We start from the raw sequence: 20,025 nt of genomic DNA, 5'->3' as shown, positions 1-20,025 counted from the left end.
GTCATTTAAGCAGCAAATATTGAGTTCCTACTTTGTGCCAGGCATTATTTTAGACTCTAGGGATGCAACATAGTGAACAAGACAGAAAATTTCTTACCCTCAGATTATACGCTAGTGAGAAAGATAAAAAGTATAGTGTCAGGGTGATATGTGCTGACAGTTAATGAAGAAGAGGGGAGGGATAGAGTTGGTGATGGTGACAGTTACCTGAGGCGATGGGGAAGAGGCTCTGAGGAGAGGGGCTCCTTGGCAGATGCCTGGATAAAGAGCATGCACCTGTGTATTTTGTCAGGCGGTGTGTTTCAGTCCACAGGAGAGGCGGGACATGCTCACACGGGGTCAGGGACACTGGTGAGGCTGGGGAACAGAGCATGGGATGTCCTCCTCATTTATGTTACTTGTGAATGTATTTTTTCTTTTTTTTTTTTTAAGTTTATTTTGAGAGAGAGAAAGTGAGCACAAGTCGGGGAGGGGCAGGGAGCAGGAGAGAGAGAATCCCAAGCAGGCTGCAAGCTGTCAGCAAGGAGACCGACCTGGGACTCGACCCTGTGACCTTGAGATCAGGGCCTGAACCCAAATCAAGAGTTGGACCTTTTTTTTTTTTAAGTTTTTTTTAATGTTTATTTATTTTTGAAGGAGAGAGAGAGAGAGAGAGAGAGAGACAGAGTAGTACTTTGTATGAGTACTCTACATGAGTAGTTATAAGCAAGTAGTTATAAGCAAAGCAATTCTACTTTGACAAATAGGTATAACTCACTGATGCTCTTCAGTTTAGGAAAAAAACTGGCTTATCTTGTAAAAATTGCTGTTTAGTGTTCCTTTTTTGTTAAAATATAGGAATTTAACATGGTTCCTGATGAAACAGGAAAGGCATTTGAGGAACATAGTAGCTTAAATTCTTACATGTTGAATGTTTTATGTTACGAAGATCAATAGATGATTATCGTTGTACAGGAATATTTTGACAAAACCGGTAGTGGACGTTCTTTGCTCCCTTTGTTTCCTACCCTGCTGCCCCCACCCTGTCCACCAGCATAACTGGCAGGGTTAACAGCAAGGCTTGGGAAAAGAAAGAACTTGCTAATCATAACTGACAGGAAGTTAAACTACAATTTTGTGTGCTTGGAAAACTGTTGAGAAAATTTTGGTAAGCATTAAGTGCTTCTCTGGAAGGAATGATGTGTTACCACATAGCTACCGATGTGGCTGGAAGTGGTGAGAACACTTGGAAGAGAAGCAAGGTCAGTAAGTAGCTGTGGAACATGAGAACTGTCCTGGGTCTATCCTTTTCCCTTTTTTAGAGGCCTGAGAGATTTTTGAAATAGTACTGAGGCTTTTTATGCATGGATGCTAAATACAGAACATAATCCTTATTTAAAAAAAAAATGCGAGAGTAGACAGAATCACTGACGATTAAAATTTTTGTGCATTTTAGCAAGTGAGTCCCAAGTAATAATGTTATTAATGTTGTTATGGGAAATCTTACCTGTCTGCGTTTGAAAAGCCAAATATCAGGCTGATTGTTCTGTTTCCAGCTATATTAAATCAACATTTCTTAGAAGTGGTCTTTAAAATAGACACGTAGGAAGACAAAGACTATGGCTATATTTACCTCCAGTTGTTTCTAGAATGATGAAGTACGTTCCTGTCTGTAAAGTCAGATATTTTATAAACATAGTAAATTCTTTATTTTCTCAACATTTTGCCTAAATATCTAAAATAGGATCTTTCCTTAAACTTACTAGCTAACTGTGCCCATAACATAATATTTTTAAAATAGCCCCATTAGTATAACCGTGTTAGAAAAGTGGTGTTAATGTGGATTGTTGACGGTGGCCGTAATCTTTGTTGTTGTTGTGACAGTAGCACCGAGCCATTTTCATACTGATCAGACACTGTGATGGGATTTGTTAGAAGGCCTCTGTTTCTAGATAACATGTGTCTACTTCTGTTGTCAGGTACAGTGTGTGTACGAAACAGATTTTGCAGTTATATTTGCTCTTTTTATAGTTCCTTTTCAGAGTATTACCATTTGTCTTGAATGTCATGTGTAATTTCACAATGAAAGAATTTACTAATTAAATGAAGGGCTCTGGCAGTGGGTTTTCCGGGGCACGAATCAAGAAGCAGCATTTTTGGACCTTTCTCATGTCCTTTGAATAGGAGAGTGTGCACCTTGTGATTTCTTATTCTGTTTTTACTGCTTTGGGAATTCAGAACTTTTACTTATTAGTACTTCATGTTTTGGCAGCTTCCAACAGGGTGAGAAATTTTAGGTCTGTTTTGAAAAAGCTGTGACAGGAATATTATATACACCTGTGACAAAGATGTATGTAAGTTATTGGAATGGCAAGGAGACCTTAGTTTTCTTGGAGAGTAATTTATATGCTTCTGTTTATTATTTAAAGTAACCTCCATCCCAACTGATACATCACTTGCTTCCGAAACAGAACTACTCCTAAGTTCTAAAGTTTAATGTGTAACTGTAGTTAGCACGCACATGGTGGAGAAAAAGCACAGACACTGTGAAATAGCACATTTCTCATTCTGAAATACACATTCGCCGAACCTCATTTTTCTCCACTGTTGCAACTAGCTGGCCTTTCAGTTACACTTTTTACTCCTAGGAGGAAGGGTAGGAGGGCTTGTCTCTTGTTGGGCGACTGTGAAAAGAATCTGAGACCACAAGGTTGCACTTCACATTTCAAAAGAATTAATTTGTTTCCTACCAGCATTATGAAAACTTAGAATTTTGGTATATCTTAGGGGCACCTGGGTGGCTCAGTGGTAGAGTTTGTGACTTTGATCTCGGGGTCATGAGTTCAGACCCCACATTGGGCATAGAGCTTACTCAGAAAAAATAAAGTTGTGCTATATCTTGCACTTTCAGAAAGTTCTCTTTTTTTTTTAATTTTAATTTTAATTTTTTTATTTTTTTATTTTTTTTCAATATATGAAGTTTATTGTCAAATTGGTTTCCATACAACACCTAGTGCTCATCCCCAAAGGTGCCCTCCTCAATCAATACCCATCACCCACCCACCCCTCCCTCCCACCCCCCATCAACCCTCAGTAGAAAGTTCTCTTAACAGTTAATATCTAATTGCATATTGGTATTTAAATTAAGAAAATACTTAACTACACCCTGTCACCTAGGGCCTGGATGATACTAGTTAATTACATGGCTTTGGTGTGTGTGTTGGTCGCATTTTACAAATGTAGTTGCTTTAGTTTTGCGGGGAGGAAGCGTCTGATAGTACTTTTTTAAACTTTATTATAAAAAAATGGAAATATTCACAAAGTAGGAGTCGTATAAGGAATCTGCATATATTCATTTCCGGTCCTTACCGGTTTAATATAACGGCCAGTCTTGTTTTATCTGTACGCTTCCCTACAGTAGTTTCCTCCGACCCCCAGTGATTTTGAAGGAAATCCCAGACATCATGTAATTTCATTGAGAAATATTTCAGTGTGTATCTCTAAAGGAGAATCAAATTATCTGTATTCCCTATGAGTACTAGCTAGCTTTGTTGTGGAGAGGAAGTTCAAGAGTGCTTGGAAACGGGCCTGCTATTGCATTTTATTGTGGTTATTTTGCATTTAGAAAGATCAAGAGTTTATACTACTTGGGCATTTTATTATTACAGTAACTCTCAAGTAACTCTCAGAGGATTTGAAATGTTGATTTTATAAATAATATCTAAAAAACATTATGAATTACCATCATGAATATGTATGAAGTTGTGTGACAGTCCTCATTTCTGAGCTGACCAGCAGCTTGCTTTGTGGTCTGTCCGTGGCTCCCCGCTGCCCCTCCAAGATTTTTGTTTCTTTCTTTAAATGCTGAGAACCAGCAAGTGTATAATGCTTAGCACGTTTCACATTTGAGCTGAAGTTCCGTAAGCCTCCCTGTGTCAAAGAAAGCGACAGCAGAGAGACCAATGGTGCACGTGGGCTGCACAAGAGAAGGGAAGACAGGAGGGGGTATCACGGCAGCCAGGCCCCCGGGTGGGGGTGACTCCCCTTCTTTCCCTCTTGCTCACCCAGCCTCCTCTCCTGGTCTTGACTTGTTAGTTTTTTTCTTGGTTCCCCTTTAGTGTCTGTCTTTTCCTTCTCTCAGCCTTGACTTAATTTTGCCAGTGGCATTCATCATCAGGAAGGTTGCTCATCCCTCCCTTGGAAGGGTTGTAAGATGAAACTTTAAAAAATGAAAGCTTTTAGGACTCATTTGTTGTGCTTTAATTTGGTTTCTGTACAGGTTTTTAAAAATGTTTACTTTAATTCAGGTAGCTCAATACCAGCTATGGGTAGATTGAACTTTTTTCTACCTGTGGATGAGTTACACAATGTATTAAAACCATTAATTTTAGAGACTTTAAGGTTTACTTTAGATGCTGTTATTGAAAAAACATGTAATAATAATTTTTCCTTTTTTGTTGTCTTTTGCTGCCCATTTATTGGATGAAACGGATTCGGTTCAAATGTGGCTCTGCAGTTCACAAGATTCCTTTGCAGCTCACCTTTGGAGGTAAGCGTTTATTCACTGACCTTCATACTAGAATCGCTAATTGGGCACGTCACTATTGGTATGTTTTGTTAGGCATTTATTTGATAGTTTAGAGGTGATCATTTTGTTTTAACACATATGAATGTTGATGAATGAGATGAATTCCAGTAAGTTACAGAACTGTTCACCTTTATAACAGGTCGTTGCTTCTTTTTAAGTACATTTTCTTTCTTTAAGCAAACTGAAATCAGTCTTTCATTGTAAAAAGCCTTATTGTATCTGCTTCCTTAGTAACTGACATTAGCCTTACTCTGTCTTAACTGTGCTGGCATTAAAAGAGAGCTGGAGGGGTCATGGGTGGAGGGGGCGTTGTCAGGGAAGTTTCTGTTGGTTTAAGAGTGCTATTTCAAACCCCCAAATTGATAAGGGAAGAGCAAAGGACTTACTGAGCTTCTCTTAAACACAGGCATGTTCTCTCCCTCTGTCTCCCTTTCCCTTCTCCCTCCTCTCCCCTCTCCCTCCTTCTCCCTTTCCCTCCCTCCCTCCCTCTCTCCCCTCTCCCTCTTTCTCCCTTCCCTCCCCAACCTCCTCTCCCTCCCCTCCCTCCCCTTCATGCCCCTCCCCTCCCTCTCTCATTGCTTCACCCACTTTCACATTCAGCCATCATCAAGGTTCTGCAGTGTAGAGCGGAGACTGCAGTGGTAACATTGTGAGATAAAGGTATTCAGGGCAGCAGCTGTACTGTAAGTTGATGCGGATAACCGGATATCCGGTTATCCAGATAACTTGTAGGATAACTTGTAGAAGTTGGGTGAGGCTTCGGGGAAGGAGGAGGAAAGAGAAGGCAGAGGAGAGTGTGGAGAGATGCTTGCACTCAGAACCAAAGCTTGATTTCAGAGCCTGCCTTCCCTCACTAGCCACACTGGGCAAATCGCAACTTCCCTGAGCCTGGCTTTCCTTATCTGTGAATGCAAATGATAATTCCTCCTTCACCAGTGAAGCCGTGGACATGGCAGCGGTTTTGAAAGTGCTACTCAAACCTTAGTAATATTTTGTATTTTCCTCTTGGGCTGTACTGCAGCCCACACAGTAAGACTCTGTTTCTGCCTTTCCCTTCTCTTACTTGGGAGTAATGGAGGCATGGTTGGCCCATGAGCAAGTCATTGCATTTTTTGGTTAATCTAAAAGTGGAAATGGTAAGACTTCATGGTTATTAAAATGAAATGAAATAGCATATGGGAAACACTGAGCACAGTGCCTGTCACATAGAATTTTAAGTAAAATTTAGTGCAAAAATTAAAAAGTCAAACTGTAAGAAACTTGACGACAGTATAAATTATATAATCTTTTTAGTTGATGAGGCATTTTTAAAGCATAGCAGAATGAGAAGTATCACAAAGGAGAGGATAGAAAAATAAGATTTGCTTCTGTTAAAAGTCCTTAATTTTCTTCATGAAAACAGGTATAGTTAAAAGGCAGTTTGGGGAAAGTGTGATAAAAAGGTTATACTTAATGTACTATTTTTTTGCATAATTTTTGGTTGGATTTGATGAGATAGTTTATGTGAAATACAAATGGTAATAAATGTTTTAAAAGTTTAACCTTGTAAGTAATCAAAGAAATGTAGTTTAATTTTTTTTTTTCAACGTTTATTTATTTTTGGGACAGAGAGAGACAGAGCATGAACGGGGGAGGGGCAGAGAGAGAGGGAGACACAGAATCGGAAACAGGCTCCAGGCTCTGAGCCATCAGCCCAGAGCCCGACGCGGGGCTCGAACTCACGGACCGCGAGATCGTGACCTGGCTGAAGTCGGACGCTTAACCGACTGCGCCACCCAGGCGCCCCAAAGAAATGTAGTTTAAAACAATAGCGATAAATGGTTTTTTACCTATCAAGATATCTTTTTTTTTTTTTTTTTTTTAAATGAATGCTTGGGGAGATGGGATGTTTTTAAACTTACCATTTACAGAAATGGGTTTGGGCATCTACGTTAAGACCTATAAATTCATACCTTGCAGTTGTGTGCTTGAATAATTCTTGTCTAAGAATCACTGCCAGAGAAATAAAGATGGGGACAAAACTGGCATAAATGTTTATTACAGCATTATGGTGAAAAATTTATAAATTTGTAAATGAGGAGCATTAGGAGAAGGTCAAGTAAATAATGGTACAGGCAGCCATATTATTGATAGAACATTCTACAGCCATTAAGATGGGCATCCTGCATATACGTGTTGGTGAGTACATATTGATGAACAAAACTACGTAAGATGCTTTTGCTATGTTGAGATAGAGGTAGGGTGCAAAATTATAACGCAGATCTCAATTGAAAAATAATTTAAGCATACAGAAATTAGTTAGGAAGGAGATACACAACATGTTACATTGTTTTACCCTTTTCTTTTCCATGAAGAAGCCACAGTGGGGAGAAGAGATACCTTGGTAGGTTTTTAGCGGTGGCTCTTATAGTCAGCGTTTGGGAAGTACATCAGGGAAGTCTCTGATTGATGTGCAAACAGGGTCTAGTCTTGCGGTGGGGGGGGGGGGGAGGCAGGTGAGGAAATTGCAGGAGGTCAGGTGAGGAGAATGCCAATGAGGTTTAAGGCTGGACTCTTGATTTCAGCAAGAGCTTCTGAGGAGTAACCAGGAAGAATGGTCTGACTGATCCGGACACGGAGTGAATAAGGAGGCTGGGGCTTGATGTCCACTGCGTTGGGGCAATATCAGTAAACAGTGGCAAAGAGACTTCTGAATAGATTTCACTTACAGACTTCTCTCAAATGCAAGCCCGATGAAAGAGGACCCTGTTTTTCTTGCTTCCTTGTGTTTCTAATTTTAGTATAGTAAGTAGTACATCGGAGGCAGTGGATAAATATTTGTTGAATGGATGGATGAACGAATGAATGAATAAGCCAGACGGGGCTGAGGCCGCAAGCAGCAGGCTTTTTATCCATAACTTGGCAGGAGTCAGCTAAAAACACACGAGGCCTAATATTCGTGTTTCAATATGGTAAACGGTCTTCCTGGCAAGATTGTAGCCGTTGAAGATCAGGATCTTTGTCTTTTCCATCTTTGGATGCTCTTAGGGATAGGGTTTAGAGTTTTCCAACCATACACCTAGAGTTGCACCGAACAAATATTTTTTAAAATCACATCTGGCTAAATATTGGGAATCCCTATGTACGGAAACTTTAATTTTTGGTGAAAAACAAGGGAAGATACGATGAAATTTTAGTGATGGTTTTTGTCATTTTCTGACTGATCTGCTTTTTCCGCTTAATCTACAGTTGTGTTTTACTTGGTTAAATATCTGTTTTTGTACTGAACTTATGGACATGGGAAAGGGGAAAAAAAATCAAAATTAGAGATGACCAATGTGCTTTCCTTTTCTTGAAGTATTTGGGAAATACTTGGAGAGCGTTCTGTTGAAATTTTGCTAGCCTGGAGTTTCACGGGGCGGCTGCCTGTAGGCAGAGTTAGTGGCTGCTACCCCCAAATTTCCAACAGCACTGAGCTCAGGATTCTGTTCCCTTTGCCACTACACAGAGCCTGAGAGCCAAAGTTGGAGAGTGTTAGGAGTCCTAAATGTTTAATTTTGCCATTGGGCTTATGTTTTAGCTGAAGAAGGAAAATTACACATGCGGTAAATACCCAAACACCTTCCGTAATTTGATCAAAAGAAAAATAATTCTGGTGGAGATTGTAAAATACATGAGACTTGCAGTTGAAAACGAAGGAGACTTTAAACTTCACTTTGTCCACCGAACTGTGAATGAACCATGTCCCTTTGTTGTAAGTCCTAAACAGTTAACTGCCACATGAATCTAACGAAATTGTCAGGTTATAGTAATTACATCAGTAATTTGATCTGCTGTCATTTGAATGGAGCCATGTGTGGGGAGTCAGTTACTTCCCTCTGTGGGGCTGACCCTTTTACATTCCTGTAAGCTGAAAACTAATAGAGCTCATTAAGCTTTATGGGAAAAGAGCTTTTATCACCTCGTCAAGTCAGGCAACATATTTCCATTATATTTCTAATTTCATGTGGCTCTGTGGCTGCTGATGTGCGCTCCCCTGCTAGGTTTACATCGGACCTCTCCCTCACAGACATTTTTATTGACATTTCTGAGTCTGAATTACGTTTTGTGTGGCACCACCTACAGATGTCTTCAATTAAATGTAGGTAAATAAAAGGGATTATATATCAGAGGCTAAAAGATTCTTGAAATTCTCTTCCGAATCAGAGTTGGCCAGCCAGTCCGGTAGGGTGCAGTCTCGTTGGCCTTTTGGAGGCGGAGAGCTGTAGGAGAGGTGTTTGTCCGACGCTTCACCCTGTGTGCACGTAGGTTGCTTAGGTTTCTGTTCAGGTATGTCCTTCTGTTCCTTGATTTCAAATCAGTTAAAGTCTTTTAATTTTTTTTTTTTTCAACGTTTATTTATTTTTGGGACAGAGAGAGACAGAGCATGAACGGGCGAGGGGGCAGAGAGAGAGGGAGACACAGAATCGGAAACAGGCTCCAGGCTCTGAGCCATCAGCCCAGAGCCCGACGCGGGGCTCGAACTCACGGACCGTGAGATCGTGACCTGGTTGAAGTCGGACGCTTAACCGACTGCGCCACCCAGGCAGCCCTCAAATCAGTTAAAGTCTTCATTCAACAGGTATCATAATAACTTAGCGAAATGTTAGCCCATGTAGCGGATGGGTACCGGGCTAAGCTCTTGGCTTCTATTGTTTTAATTCTCACAGGATGTCTGTGGCATAGGTGTTCCCAATTTTGTTCTAGGAAAAATTGGGCCCAGAGAGGTAGATTGGCTGAGCTCAACGTCACAGCTGTTGGTTTGTGGCAACAGTAACAAGGTAGAAAGGAGAAAATGGAATACTGCCATAATATCCTTTTTTAAAAAGTTTTTAATCCCAGTTAGTTAATGTACAGTGTTGTATTAGTTTCAGGTGTGCAATATAGTGATTCGACAGTTCCAGACATCACTCGGTGCTCATCATGACAAGTGCGCTCCTTAATCACCATCACCTATTTCACCCATCCCCCCCTCCTGTGGTAATGCTATAAGATTCTTATACTACCTGAAGTGATACAACATTTGAAGGAAGACAGTTGATAAGTTCGAGATGTATTTTGTAAACCCAAGAGCAAGATTTCTCACGCTTGGCACTATTGGCATTTTGGATCGGTTAATTCTTTTGTGGGCGCTATCTTGGGCATTGTGTCTTTCTTACCAACATCTCTGGCTTCTACCTGGTAGGTGCCATTAGCACCCTCCCCCGGAGTTGAAACAAAATGTCTCCAGACTTTGCCAAATGTCCCAGAGGGGTAAATTGGCTCCTTGTCGAAGACTGCTGCCTTAGAGCAGCCTTAAAAACGAGGAGATACAGGTGATAAGCCAATAGTGGAGATAATTGCCGTGAGAACATGTTTTTGGTCTCATGAAAGGCAGAAAAAGAAGGAAAGGTGAACAAAGAATAAGTGAGATGAACAGAAGACAAATAGCAAGTTGTCCACTTAAATCCAGCCTGTTGATGACACTAAATAGAAACGATCTGAACCATTACTTTGCTATATGGACATGTTCTGTATCTGCACTGTCCGAAGCGTGTATGTAGCTAGGGGTCATATGTAGGTATTAAGTTCTATTGAACACCATACCCAGGAATTGGAAACTACATATTTTTTCAGATATACAGGGAACATTCACTAAGATGAGACCATTATATATTATGGATTATAATCCATACCATTATACAAATTTGTGCCATTATACAAATTTTAGTAATTGAAAAGGATTGAAATAATCTCTGGTCAAAATGGAATTGGGGCACCTAGGTGGCTCAGTTGATGAAGTGTCTGACTTTGGCTCAGGTCATGATCTCATGGTTCGTGGGTTCAGGCCCTGCATCGGGCTCTGTGCTGACAGCTCAGAGCCTGGAGCCTGCTTCGGAATCTGTGTTATCCTCACTCTGTTGCTTCCTGCACTCGTGCTCATTCTCTCTCTCTCTCTCGTTCTCCCCCCCCCCCCCCCCCCCCTCTCAAAAATAAATAAACATTAGGGGCGCTGGGTGGCTCAGTCAGTTTAGTGTCCGACTTCAGCTCAGGTCATGATCTCACAGTTTGTGAGTTTGAGCCCTGCATCGGGCTCTATGCTGAGCACTCAGAACCTGGAGCCTGCTTCCGACTCAGTGACTCCCACTCTCTCTGCCACTCCCCCACTCGTGCTGTCTCTCACTCTCAAAAATAAACATTTAAAAAAAATTAAAAAAAATTAAACGGAATTAACTTAGATTCAGTAACAGAAAGAACTCATAATAAGGTAAACAGTGTAGTTAAAAAAAAAAAAGGGGGCACGTGGATGGCTCAGTTGGTTAAGCATCCGACTCTTACTTTGGCTTAGGTCATGATCTCACTGTTTGCGGGATTGAGCACCACATCAGGTCTGTGCTGACAGTGTGGAGCCTGCTTGGGATTCTCTCCCCCTACCCCACTCACTCTTACTCTCTCTCAAAATAAATAAACATTTGAAAACATAGGCAAAAACTTGATTATATATTTCACCAGAGAAAACATACAAATAGTTAATAAGCATATGAAAAGATGCTCACCATCCATTAGGGAAAGGCAGATTAAAACCACAATGAGATACCACCACAAACCCACTAGAATGGCGATAATCAGAAGACAGTAACAGGTGTCAGCAAGATGTGGAGAAATTGGCAACTGTATACATTGTGGCGTGATTGTTAAAATGCTGTAGCTGTGGTTTCACATTTCCTCAAAATAGTAAAGATAGGGATACTATATGACCCCAAAATACAGAAATATACCCAAGCAGAAGGAAAGTATACATCCAAACAAAGACTTGGATGTGAAAGTTCACAGTAGCATTATTCATAATGGCCAAACCTGGAAATAATTCCCAATGTCCATCAAATGGCGAATGGCTAAATGTCCACGCGTCCAGTGGAATACTGTTCAGCAATAAACAGGCACAAATTCTGATCCAGGCTACAACATGGTTGAACCTTAAAAACATTATGCTAGGTGAAAGAAGCCAGACACAGGAGGCTGCATATTGTGTGTTTTCGTTTAAATGAATTGCCCAAAAGAGGGAAATTCAGAGAATCAGAAAGCAGATCAATGGGCCCAAATTTCACTGTGGTGATGGTTCCACAATTCTATAAATTTGCTAAAAGTCACAATTCAGGTGCACCTGGGTGGCTCAGTCAGTTGAGCGTCCAACTTCGGCCCAGGTCATGATCCCATGCTTCATGGATTTGAGCCCCGTGTTCAGCTCTGTGCTGACAGCTCGGAGCCTGCTTCAGATTCTGTGCCTCCCTCTGTCTTTACCCCTCCCCTGCTTGCACTCTGTCTCTCTGTCTCCCAAAAATAAATGAATATTAAAATTCACAAAACTGGGGCGCCTGGGTGGCACAGTCGGTTAAGTGTCCGACTTCAGCCAAGTCCCGATCTCACGGTCCGTGAGTTTGAGCCCCGCGTCAGGCTCTGGGCTGATGGCTCGGAGCCTGGAGCCTGTTTCCGATTCTGTGTCTCCCTCTCTCTCTGCCCCTCCCCCGTTCATGCTCTGTCTCTCTGTCCCAAAAATAAATAAAAACATTGAAAAGAAAAAAAACATTTTTTTTAATTCACAAAATTAAAAATAAAATCACCGAATTCTACACTTAAAATGGGTGAATTTTGTCGTGTGTAAATAACGCTGGGGAGAAAAGGCATGTATCATTTCTTCATCCTTTAGTTTTCTAAAATGTGTAGAAAAGATCTGATTCAGCTTGACATCTTGCATCTTTACCGTGTCCCTAGTTGTGGTGTAGACGGGTGCACACTTTCAGTATTCAGCAAGCTGGTATTCTATATTGAAATAGATATGTTTTAATTAATATTTAAATATTAACTATGTCGTTAATACTCTCAATTTAAATGTTAGCCATTAGTATTTTTTGATAGCTTTTAAGACCGTCTTATACAGAGTATGAGTGGGGGAGGGTCAGAGAGAGAGAGAGAGAGAGAGAGAGAGAGAGAGAATCCGAAGCAGACTCCAGGCTCTTAACTGTCAGCACAGAGCCCAGCAGGGAGCTTGAACTCACTAACCGTGAGATTGTGACCTGAGCCGAAGTCAGACCCTTAACCAACTTGGCCACCCAGGCACCCCCCGGCCCCCTTTCTCCAAGCTTTTTTTTTTTTGAAGTTGAGAGCTCCTTTCCTTTTCACTTGGAACTCTGTGGTAAACTGGGGCAGTGTGTCCAGTTAGGTGTGTGGATATGCACCGATTGCAAGCTGCACGTAGCAGGGGTGGGGATCTGCCCCCTGAGTCACTGGCTGGGAGCATTTGTTTTGCCGTTGAGAAAAAAAAGGACCAAGAGAACCTAACCATCTCTGCAGTCTGTCAGCAGATCAAATATCACTGCTGGGGGTGGCTCTGGTAGAAGTCAGGATCTCTCCAGTGGCCAGAACTCGGAAGAGGGGATGGCTCTTCCCCAAACTGGGTCCTCTGGCATTGAAGGGACCTCATAGAGGTGGTCGTGGAGGGTGAGGTGGAGAACGTTGAGCCCCTAAACTTGGGGAGGGAGGGAGTTCAAACAATTTTACCGAATAAGGGGGATGCTGAGATATCCAGAGAGCTGGCTTGAACTGGAGATCTGTGGAGAGAGGGCTAGGGAGAGGGTTGAGCTGGTGACCTGGGGGAAGCTTTCACCTGCTGTCTGGTAGGGTGTCTGGGAGCACCAGTTGTGTTTCAAGGGCCAGGACCAGGGCAGACAGAGGTGTCTGAACGGGGGCTAGATGTTGGAGAATGGTCATCAGGCTGCTCTTGGTACTGAACAATCAGAAAACAAAAGCTAGGCTGTGGCTTGATCCACTGGGCAAAAGTGAGATATAAGTGCTGTTTTTTTTCTAGTTCCGTGGCTTGGGAAAGAGTCCTGTCATTTTCAGGCTGAGTCCCACATACTGTGGAATCAGGTTGAGTGGTGTTGGGCAGAAGCACCAGTGAGAATTCTGGAGCCAGATCCCCGAGTGCACTGGGATCATCATTTGATTACTCTCCCATCTGGTCAGGTCTGGAGGCTATTGGGCAGTTGTGGCTGGGGCGGGACTGCTAGTGAAGCCACTGACAGAGAATCTGTTGAACTGAAGACCTTCCTTTTTGCACTCTATTCGCCTCAGTAGATAGTGCTTGAACGTCTTTCATGTGGCAGTCAGAATAGTGTTCTCTGGGCTCACGCGGGCACTCAGTAACTGTTGTTGAGTAGACGAACTTGCTTCCAACTTGTTTCTGGACATCACATGATAGTTGAGCCAGTGTTATTTGAAACCTTATATTTTATAGTGAAGTTATATTATCTGGAAGTCTTTTTAGGGAAACCAACCTCCTGTGAGTAAAATAAATACATAAATAAAAAAAAAATATATATATATATGTATACACACACACACACACACACACACACACACACACACACACATATATATATAAATTTATTATGAGAATAAAAGAAAGCATACCAGAATAGAAAACCAGACATTAAGTAGAAAGATGCCATAAATTTCCTTGTTGAAGATTTTTCTGGCATGGGACTTAGATCAGTTTAGGCATCTTAAAACGGAAGTCCATTCAAGATATCGTTTTGGCAGATCAGTCTTCTTTAGCAGGTAGTGGTTTTCATCATTGGTCCGAGGATCTTCCAACTGTATTCAAAATTAGGGTCATCTGCCTGGACAATTTTCATTACCCATTAAGTGCGCATGAATGCTTCAGAAGATGTTTGAATGGAAAATCCTGGGGTGGATTAGTTTCCATGGGGATGTCAGTCTTGTTTGATGTTTGCAGTCATTCACTTCTAAGTAAAAATATCGGTTTGGGTTGTCACTGGGGGCTGCTTTTCCCCTCTGTAAGAAAGACCGGAGAAGCAAGATTCTTTTTTTTTTTTAATTTTTTTCAACGTTTATTTATTTTTGGGACAGAGAGAGACAGAGCATGAACGGGGGAGGGGCAGAGAGAGAGGGAGACACAGAATCAGAAACAGGCTCCAGGCTCTGAGCCATCAGCCCAGAGCCTGATGCGGGGCTCGAACTCACGGACCGCGAGATCGTGACCTGGCTGAAGTCGGACGCTTAACCGACTGCGCCACCCAGGCGCCCCTAGAAGCAAGATTCTTGACTGAACTGGTGTGAAGGAGGGGGGCCCTTCGTTAAGATCGCGACTCTCGAGTCTAAGGTATTTATTGTAGAGTTTAATAAATATGGACTCATTTGTAGAATTGTGAAGTTTGGAGTTCTGTTATTTTTCCTTGTAAGTGTTTTGTGGTGTCTCACCAGAAGTCTTTTTGTTGGATAGCTAGGATTTTAAAATATAAGGAAATGTCAAAGTAAAGAAAACGATTAACAGATTAACATCTTCATTTTTATGTATGCTGTGATGAAAATGCAAAAATAAATTCCTTTCTTATTCCTGTCACACTTACTAAAACACATTTGCTATAAACCATTCCTCCGTGATTTAAGCTCTTTGTAAAGTTCAAATTTTCGTCTTTACAGTACTTCTAGTTTTAAGTTATAAATGTTAGGGTAAACTTTTTTGCTTGCTTTGAAGCATTTCATTTCCTATGAATTATGTCACTGAGAAATACATTTCTTGATTCATCCTTGGCTTAGTAAGTTGCTGAAAATACCTTAATTCATTGCATTGACTAGAACATGTTAAATATTATGATTGTTTTGACATGGGACACCACAGAAGCAGTGGCCAGTGAGAAAAACACCGAACTGAGGTTGAGAATTCCAGGTTTCCGCCCTTCTCATTCCTGTAAATGGGTCTTGTGACCTTGGACAAGCCCCTTCATTACCCTGAGCCTCACTTTCTCACTTATAGAGTAGGGGTATCTCAAATAAAGAGCTCCTTCAAAACTGAGTGAACTTAGCCAACATTTTAACACATTTTATACAGTTAACTCTTGAGCAACACAGGTTTGAACTGTGTGGATCCATTAATACACAGACTTTTTTTTTTTTTTTTAACAGTACTGTAAATGTATTTCTCTTTCTTATGGTTTTATTAATAACATCTTATTTTCCCTAGCTTACTTTATTATAAAGAATACAGTATAATACCTATAACATAAAATAATTGACTTTCTATTATCAGACTTCCTGTCAATAGTAGGCTCCTAGTAGTTAAGTTTGGGGGAGTCAAAGGTTACTTGTGAATTTCCAACTGTGCTGGGGATGTGTTGGTGTCCCAACTCCCATGTTGTTCGAGGGTCAACTGTAGCTGCTTTTCAGACTCAAATATTAGAAATTAGGCAAATAATACACATTTTACTCAACTTAAAACTTGTAGTCCCTCCAGCTTTGTCTTTCACGGTGCTTTATGTTCTGAAGCAAGCTGACACTTAGAACAATTCTGCTCACTTTCTTCTCTAAAAACAAGTGTTTTCCTGTTATCTTGCTTACCCAAATATGTTTCTTATTTTTGCCTTCAATATGGTCTCGACTGTACATATGAATTATATCTTTTAATAAAGTAATAGCTTTGGGTTCTCAAAACTGAGAGGTGGGTCATTGAGAACTCTGTCATCTAGAAGCATCTGAGCAGACTGGGAAAGTACCTAAAAACAAACACCACAAATTTCTTATGCATCCCTCTTACATCTTCTCATAGTAGCAAAGATGAGCATGTTTAATGACATGACCCAAAGATACAGTCATTCTATAGCATGTATAAGTCAAGCAGGACAAGTTTATAAATATTATGCTCAATGTTGTAGTATTGATTCTTACTTAGAAACTACTTAGTTATCCAAAGGTTGTCTGTCAAATTTGTTAATTTATATTAATCCACATTAAAAAAAATTTTAATGTTTTTTAATTTGTGTGTGTGTGTGTGTGTGTGTGAGAGAGAGAGAGAGAGAGACCGCATATGAGTGGGGGAGGAGCAGAGAGGGAGACACAGAATCTGAAGCAGGTTCCAGGCTCTGAGCTGTCGGCACAGTGCCCAGTGCAGGGCACTTGAGCTCATGAACTGTGAGACCATGACCTGAGCTGAAGTCAGACACTTAACTAACTGAGCCACCCAGGCACCCCTATTAATCCACATTTTAAAATTCTATAAGAATCTTAGAAGTTCTATTTAAGCCACCACAAAACCTAACACATAAAAATGTTTGTCATTTGCTCAACATTACTAATCATTAGGGAGCTACAAATTAAAACCACGATAAGATACCACCTTCACACCCATTAGGATGGCTCTTATCAAAAATACAGCAAACAATAAAGGTTGGCATGGATGTGGAGAAATTGAAACCCGTGCACTGCTGGTAGGCTTGTAAAATGGTGCAGCCTCTCTGGGAAACCAGAGGCAGTTCCTTAAAAAATTGAAAATCGATTTACCCCGTGATCCAGCAGTTTTCTAGGTATATACACAAAAAATTAAAAATAGGGACTCAGGTATTATAAACCACTGTTTACAGAGGCATTATTCACAATAGCCAGAAGGTAGAAGCAACCCAAGTGTCTCTGGACCGATGGAGAGATAAACAAAACGTGGTATGTGCATAACATGGAATAATATTCAGCCTTTAAAAAGGAGATTCTGACACAGGCTGCATCATGGATGGACCTTAAGGATATTATGCTAAGTGAAGTAAGCCAGTCACAAAAAGGCAAATACTGTGTGATTCCACTTACCTTAAGTACCTAGAGTAGGCAAATTCATAGAGACAGAAAGTAGAAGAGAACTTACCAAGGTCTGGGGGGGGGGGGCGGGGGAAGGGGGCGGTGTTACTGCTTAGTGGATACGGGGTTTCAGTTTGGGATGATGAGAAAGTTTTGTGGGTGGGTGGTGATGGTTGCACGACAGCGTGAATGTACACTCGGTGCCCCTGAATTGTACATTAAAAGTGGTTAAGATGGTAAATGTTATGTATATTTCACCACAATTATGAAATATTTTTAAATGTCAGAATTGCAATATTTTTTCAACTTTTTTTTTCTTTTTTTTTTTTTTTATTTATTTTTGGGACAGAGAGAGACAGAGCATGAACGGGGGAGGGGCAGAGAGAGAGGGAGACACAGAATCGGAAACAGGCTCCAGGCTCCGAGCCATCAGCCCAGAGCCTGACGCGGGGCTTGAACTCACGGACCGTGAGATCGTGACCTGGCTGAAGTCGGATGCTTAACCGACTGCGCCACCCAGGTGCCCCCAGAATTGCAATTTAATTCAGTTGAACACAAATTTAAAATTTTGAATCACGAGCATTATGTAGGAATGATGTTAACTTTTTTGATGAACAAACCAGAGAGTAGTTTGGGAAGTTTAGACTATCCTCTTCATTAGGAAACAAACTCTGAAGATTATTTTAAAAATCTATTCCTATATTATACTTAACACTAATCTGAGAAAAGACCTACCTTTTTCCTTTCTTAAATCCAAATCATTAAGCCAGTTTGATTTATCTTAAAAATGTTCCTGAGCTAGCAGTTTCTGTAAGGAGTTTATTTTCTGTGAATTTGGAGAATATTTGATTTATGTAAGTGTGTACTCGTGTCTGTAAATCAATTTAACAGAGCTCCTCTAATAAGGAGACCTGGTAGTGTGATTCGTTAATACCCTCTGAAGGTAGGAAAATATTTCACCTACAATGAGAAATAAAGACTTTTTTGAATCACAGATTCACAAACATGTAGATCTCTGAGCTTCAGCTCTGCAACTTGAGCTACAGGTCCTAAGTGGACACAAAGTCATGGATTCAGATCTCAAAGAGCTGTTGTTCACCTTAAAGGATTGAACTCAACAAATACATAGACGCAGACTAACAAACCAGAGTCTCCGTCTCCTCTCATCCAGCAGAGAATAGATCTACATCATCCATCCAACAGACCGTAAACCGAATCCAGATATTACTGCCACTAAGGGGGATATGCTCACTGGTAGTAGAAGAACCAGAAACGAAAACAAAAGCACAAACTTCGTAGAGAGGGAGAAAAAGAGAAGCACAGCCAAGCTGAAGCTCTGTTGCTCCGGGGAAATGTCTTTGAGAGTCCCGAAAAGATGAGGCTTCACAGACCCTGAGGGCCCTTCTGTGTCCACCAAGTGAGTTCACTTGAGCTGCTCGGTGGCTGACTGCCAGAATTGTTAAAGTAAATTTTCAGAAAGGTAAAATCACGGTCTTCATGCAGATAGAGCACGAACACATGTTATATTTTATTTGACTCATTAATTAGCACAAGAACCAGTAGCATATTAAAACTGATGCAGGGAGCATTTGTGAAAATATGCTGATACACATATATAGACACACACACAATTTAATTGAATGAGAGATTGAGATGAGATTGCTAAGCTGGATAAAAACAACTGATTACTGGCTTACAGGGCATTAAACTGTAACCTTTTGGGTTATCTGTTCCACTGGACAGAAATCTGTAAGTTAACCTCTGCCCCAAACAGATTGTAAAATAACTCCATCAATAGAAAATCAAGCCCAGAACTGTGCTTCAAGAACGCCCGGTAATTTCTTTGGCCTTTATCAGATTGCAGCCACCACACTTCTTTTTAACACTTACTAGTAGTTCTTCAACCTTGGTTTTTAAAGCTCTTGATTCTACATTCGTGCATTTTCATTAAAAAATGTGGAAAGTGGAGAAGACTAAGAAAAGTATCATTCATGAACCCTGTGGTGACAGCCCTCGATGTTTTTTTTCCATCTTTTTAAGTTTGTGTGGGGGTTGTAGGTACATGCATGGAGAAAGACATTTTTCATGTGGTTTGGATCATATATGCCACCTTATGTCACGGTTTTACTTGGAGAAATGTTTATAATGTTATTAAAAACTCTCGGTAAGAATAGTTTTTAACTACTACATAATAGTTCCTCATGTGAATGTACTGTATTTAGCTTCTTTTATTTTACAGTTTTGTTTAATTTGGCTCCTTCTCCCAATTTGGAAGTGAACAGAGGTTGTCATGGTCTTAATTCAGTCTGAGCTGATTAAAATTTTTAAGTTAGATTCTATTTAGTTGTTTATTGAGATTATCAACAAAAATTGAAGCAGTTGGTATAGTTTGTTCCTTTCTAATGACTAGATAATCTTTATTAACTCAGGGATTCTGATGAAATTGAGGCATTTGGAGGATTACCCAGTATAAAGTACTGTATAGAACTCGAGAGAATTGTGTGAATAGGAACATCAAAGGAATTCTTCCTCAGCTTAAAGCTATAGGAATTATGTCATTTATGTTACTTAGTAAAATTAACTTTCATAGGCTTTCTTTATGAGCAGAGAAAGTGTTGCTTAAAACAGAATAACGGGGCACTTGGGTGGCTCAGTCAGTGAAGCGTCCAACTCTTGATTTTGGCTCAGGTCACGATCTCATAATGGTGGGGTCCAACACCGCATTGGACTCTGTGCTGAACGTGGAGCCTGCTTGAGATATTCTCTCTCTCTCCCTTTCCCTTTCCCTCCCCCTCCCATCCTTCCCCACCCCCTTTCCG

General features: G+C 40.8%; 1 protein-coding gene across 9 annotated transcripts in view; it reads left to right on the top strand.

The window, feature by feature from the left end:
* ATE1 (arginyltransferase 1) overlaps positions 1-20,025 on the top strand; it is a 157,501-nt gene that overhangs the window by 42,670 nt on the left and 94,806 nt on the right. For all 9 annotated transcript variants that reach the window (XR_005793710.1, XR_005793708.1, XR_005793709.1 and 6 more), the window contains exon 8: positions 4,496-4,528. Coding sequence is in view for 5 of the 9 variants with exons in the window: in XM_040486643.1 (XP_040342577.1) it covers positions 4,496-4,528 (33 nt within the window). In the remaining 4 variants the exon portion in view is untranslated. The remainder of the gene's footprint in view (positions 1-4,495; positions 4,529-20,025) is intronic.

This window comes from Herpailurus yagouaroundi, unplaced genomic scaffold (assembly GCF_014898765.1).
Source record: "Herpailurus yagouaroundi ecotype Mexico unplaced genomic scaffold, PumYag 163, whole genome shotgun sequence".
In the NCBI taxonomy this organism is placed as follows: domain Eukaryota; kingdom Metazoa; phylum Chordata; class Mammalia; order Carnivora; family Felidae; genus Herpailurus; species Herpailurus yagouaroundi.
Note: the sequence above shows the minus strand (reverse complement) of the source record. Positions and strands in the feature narration are given on the sequence as shown.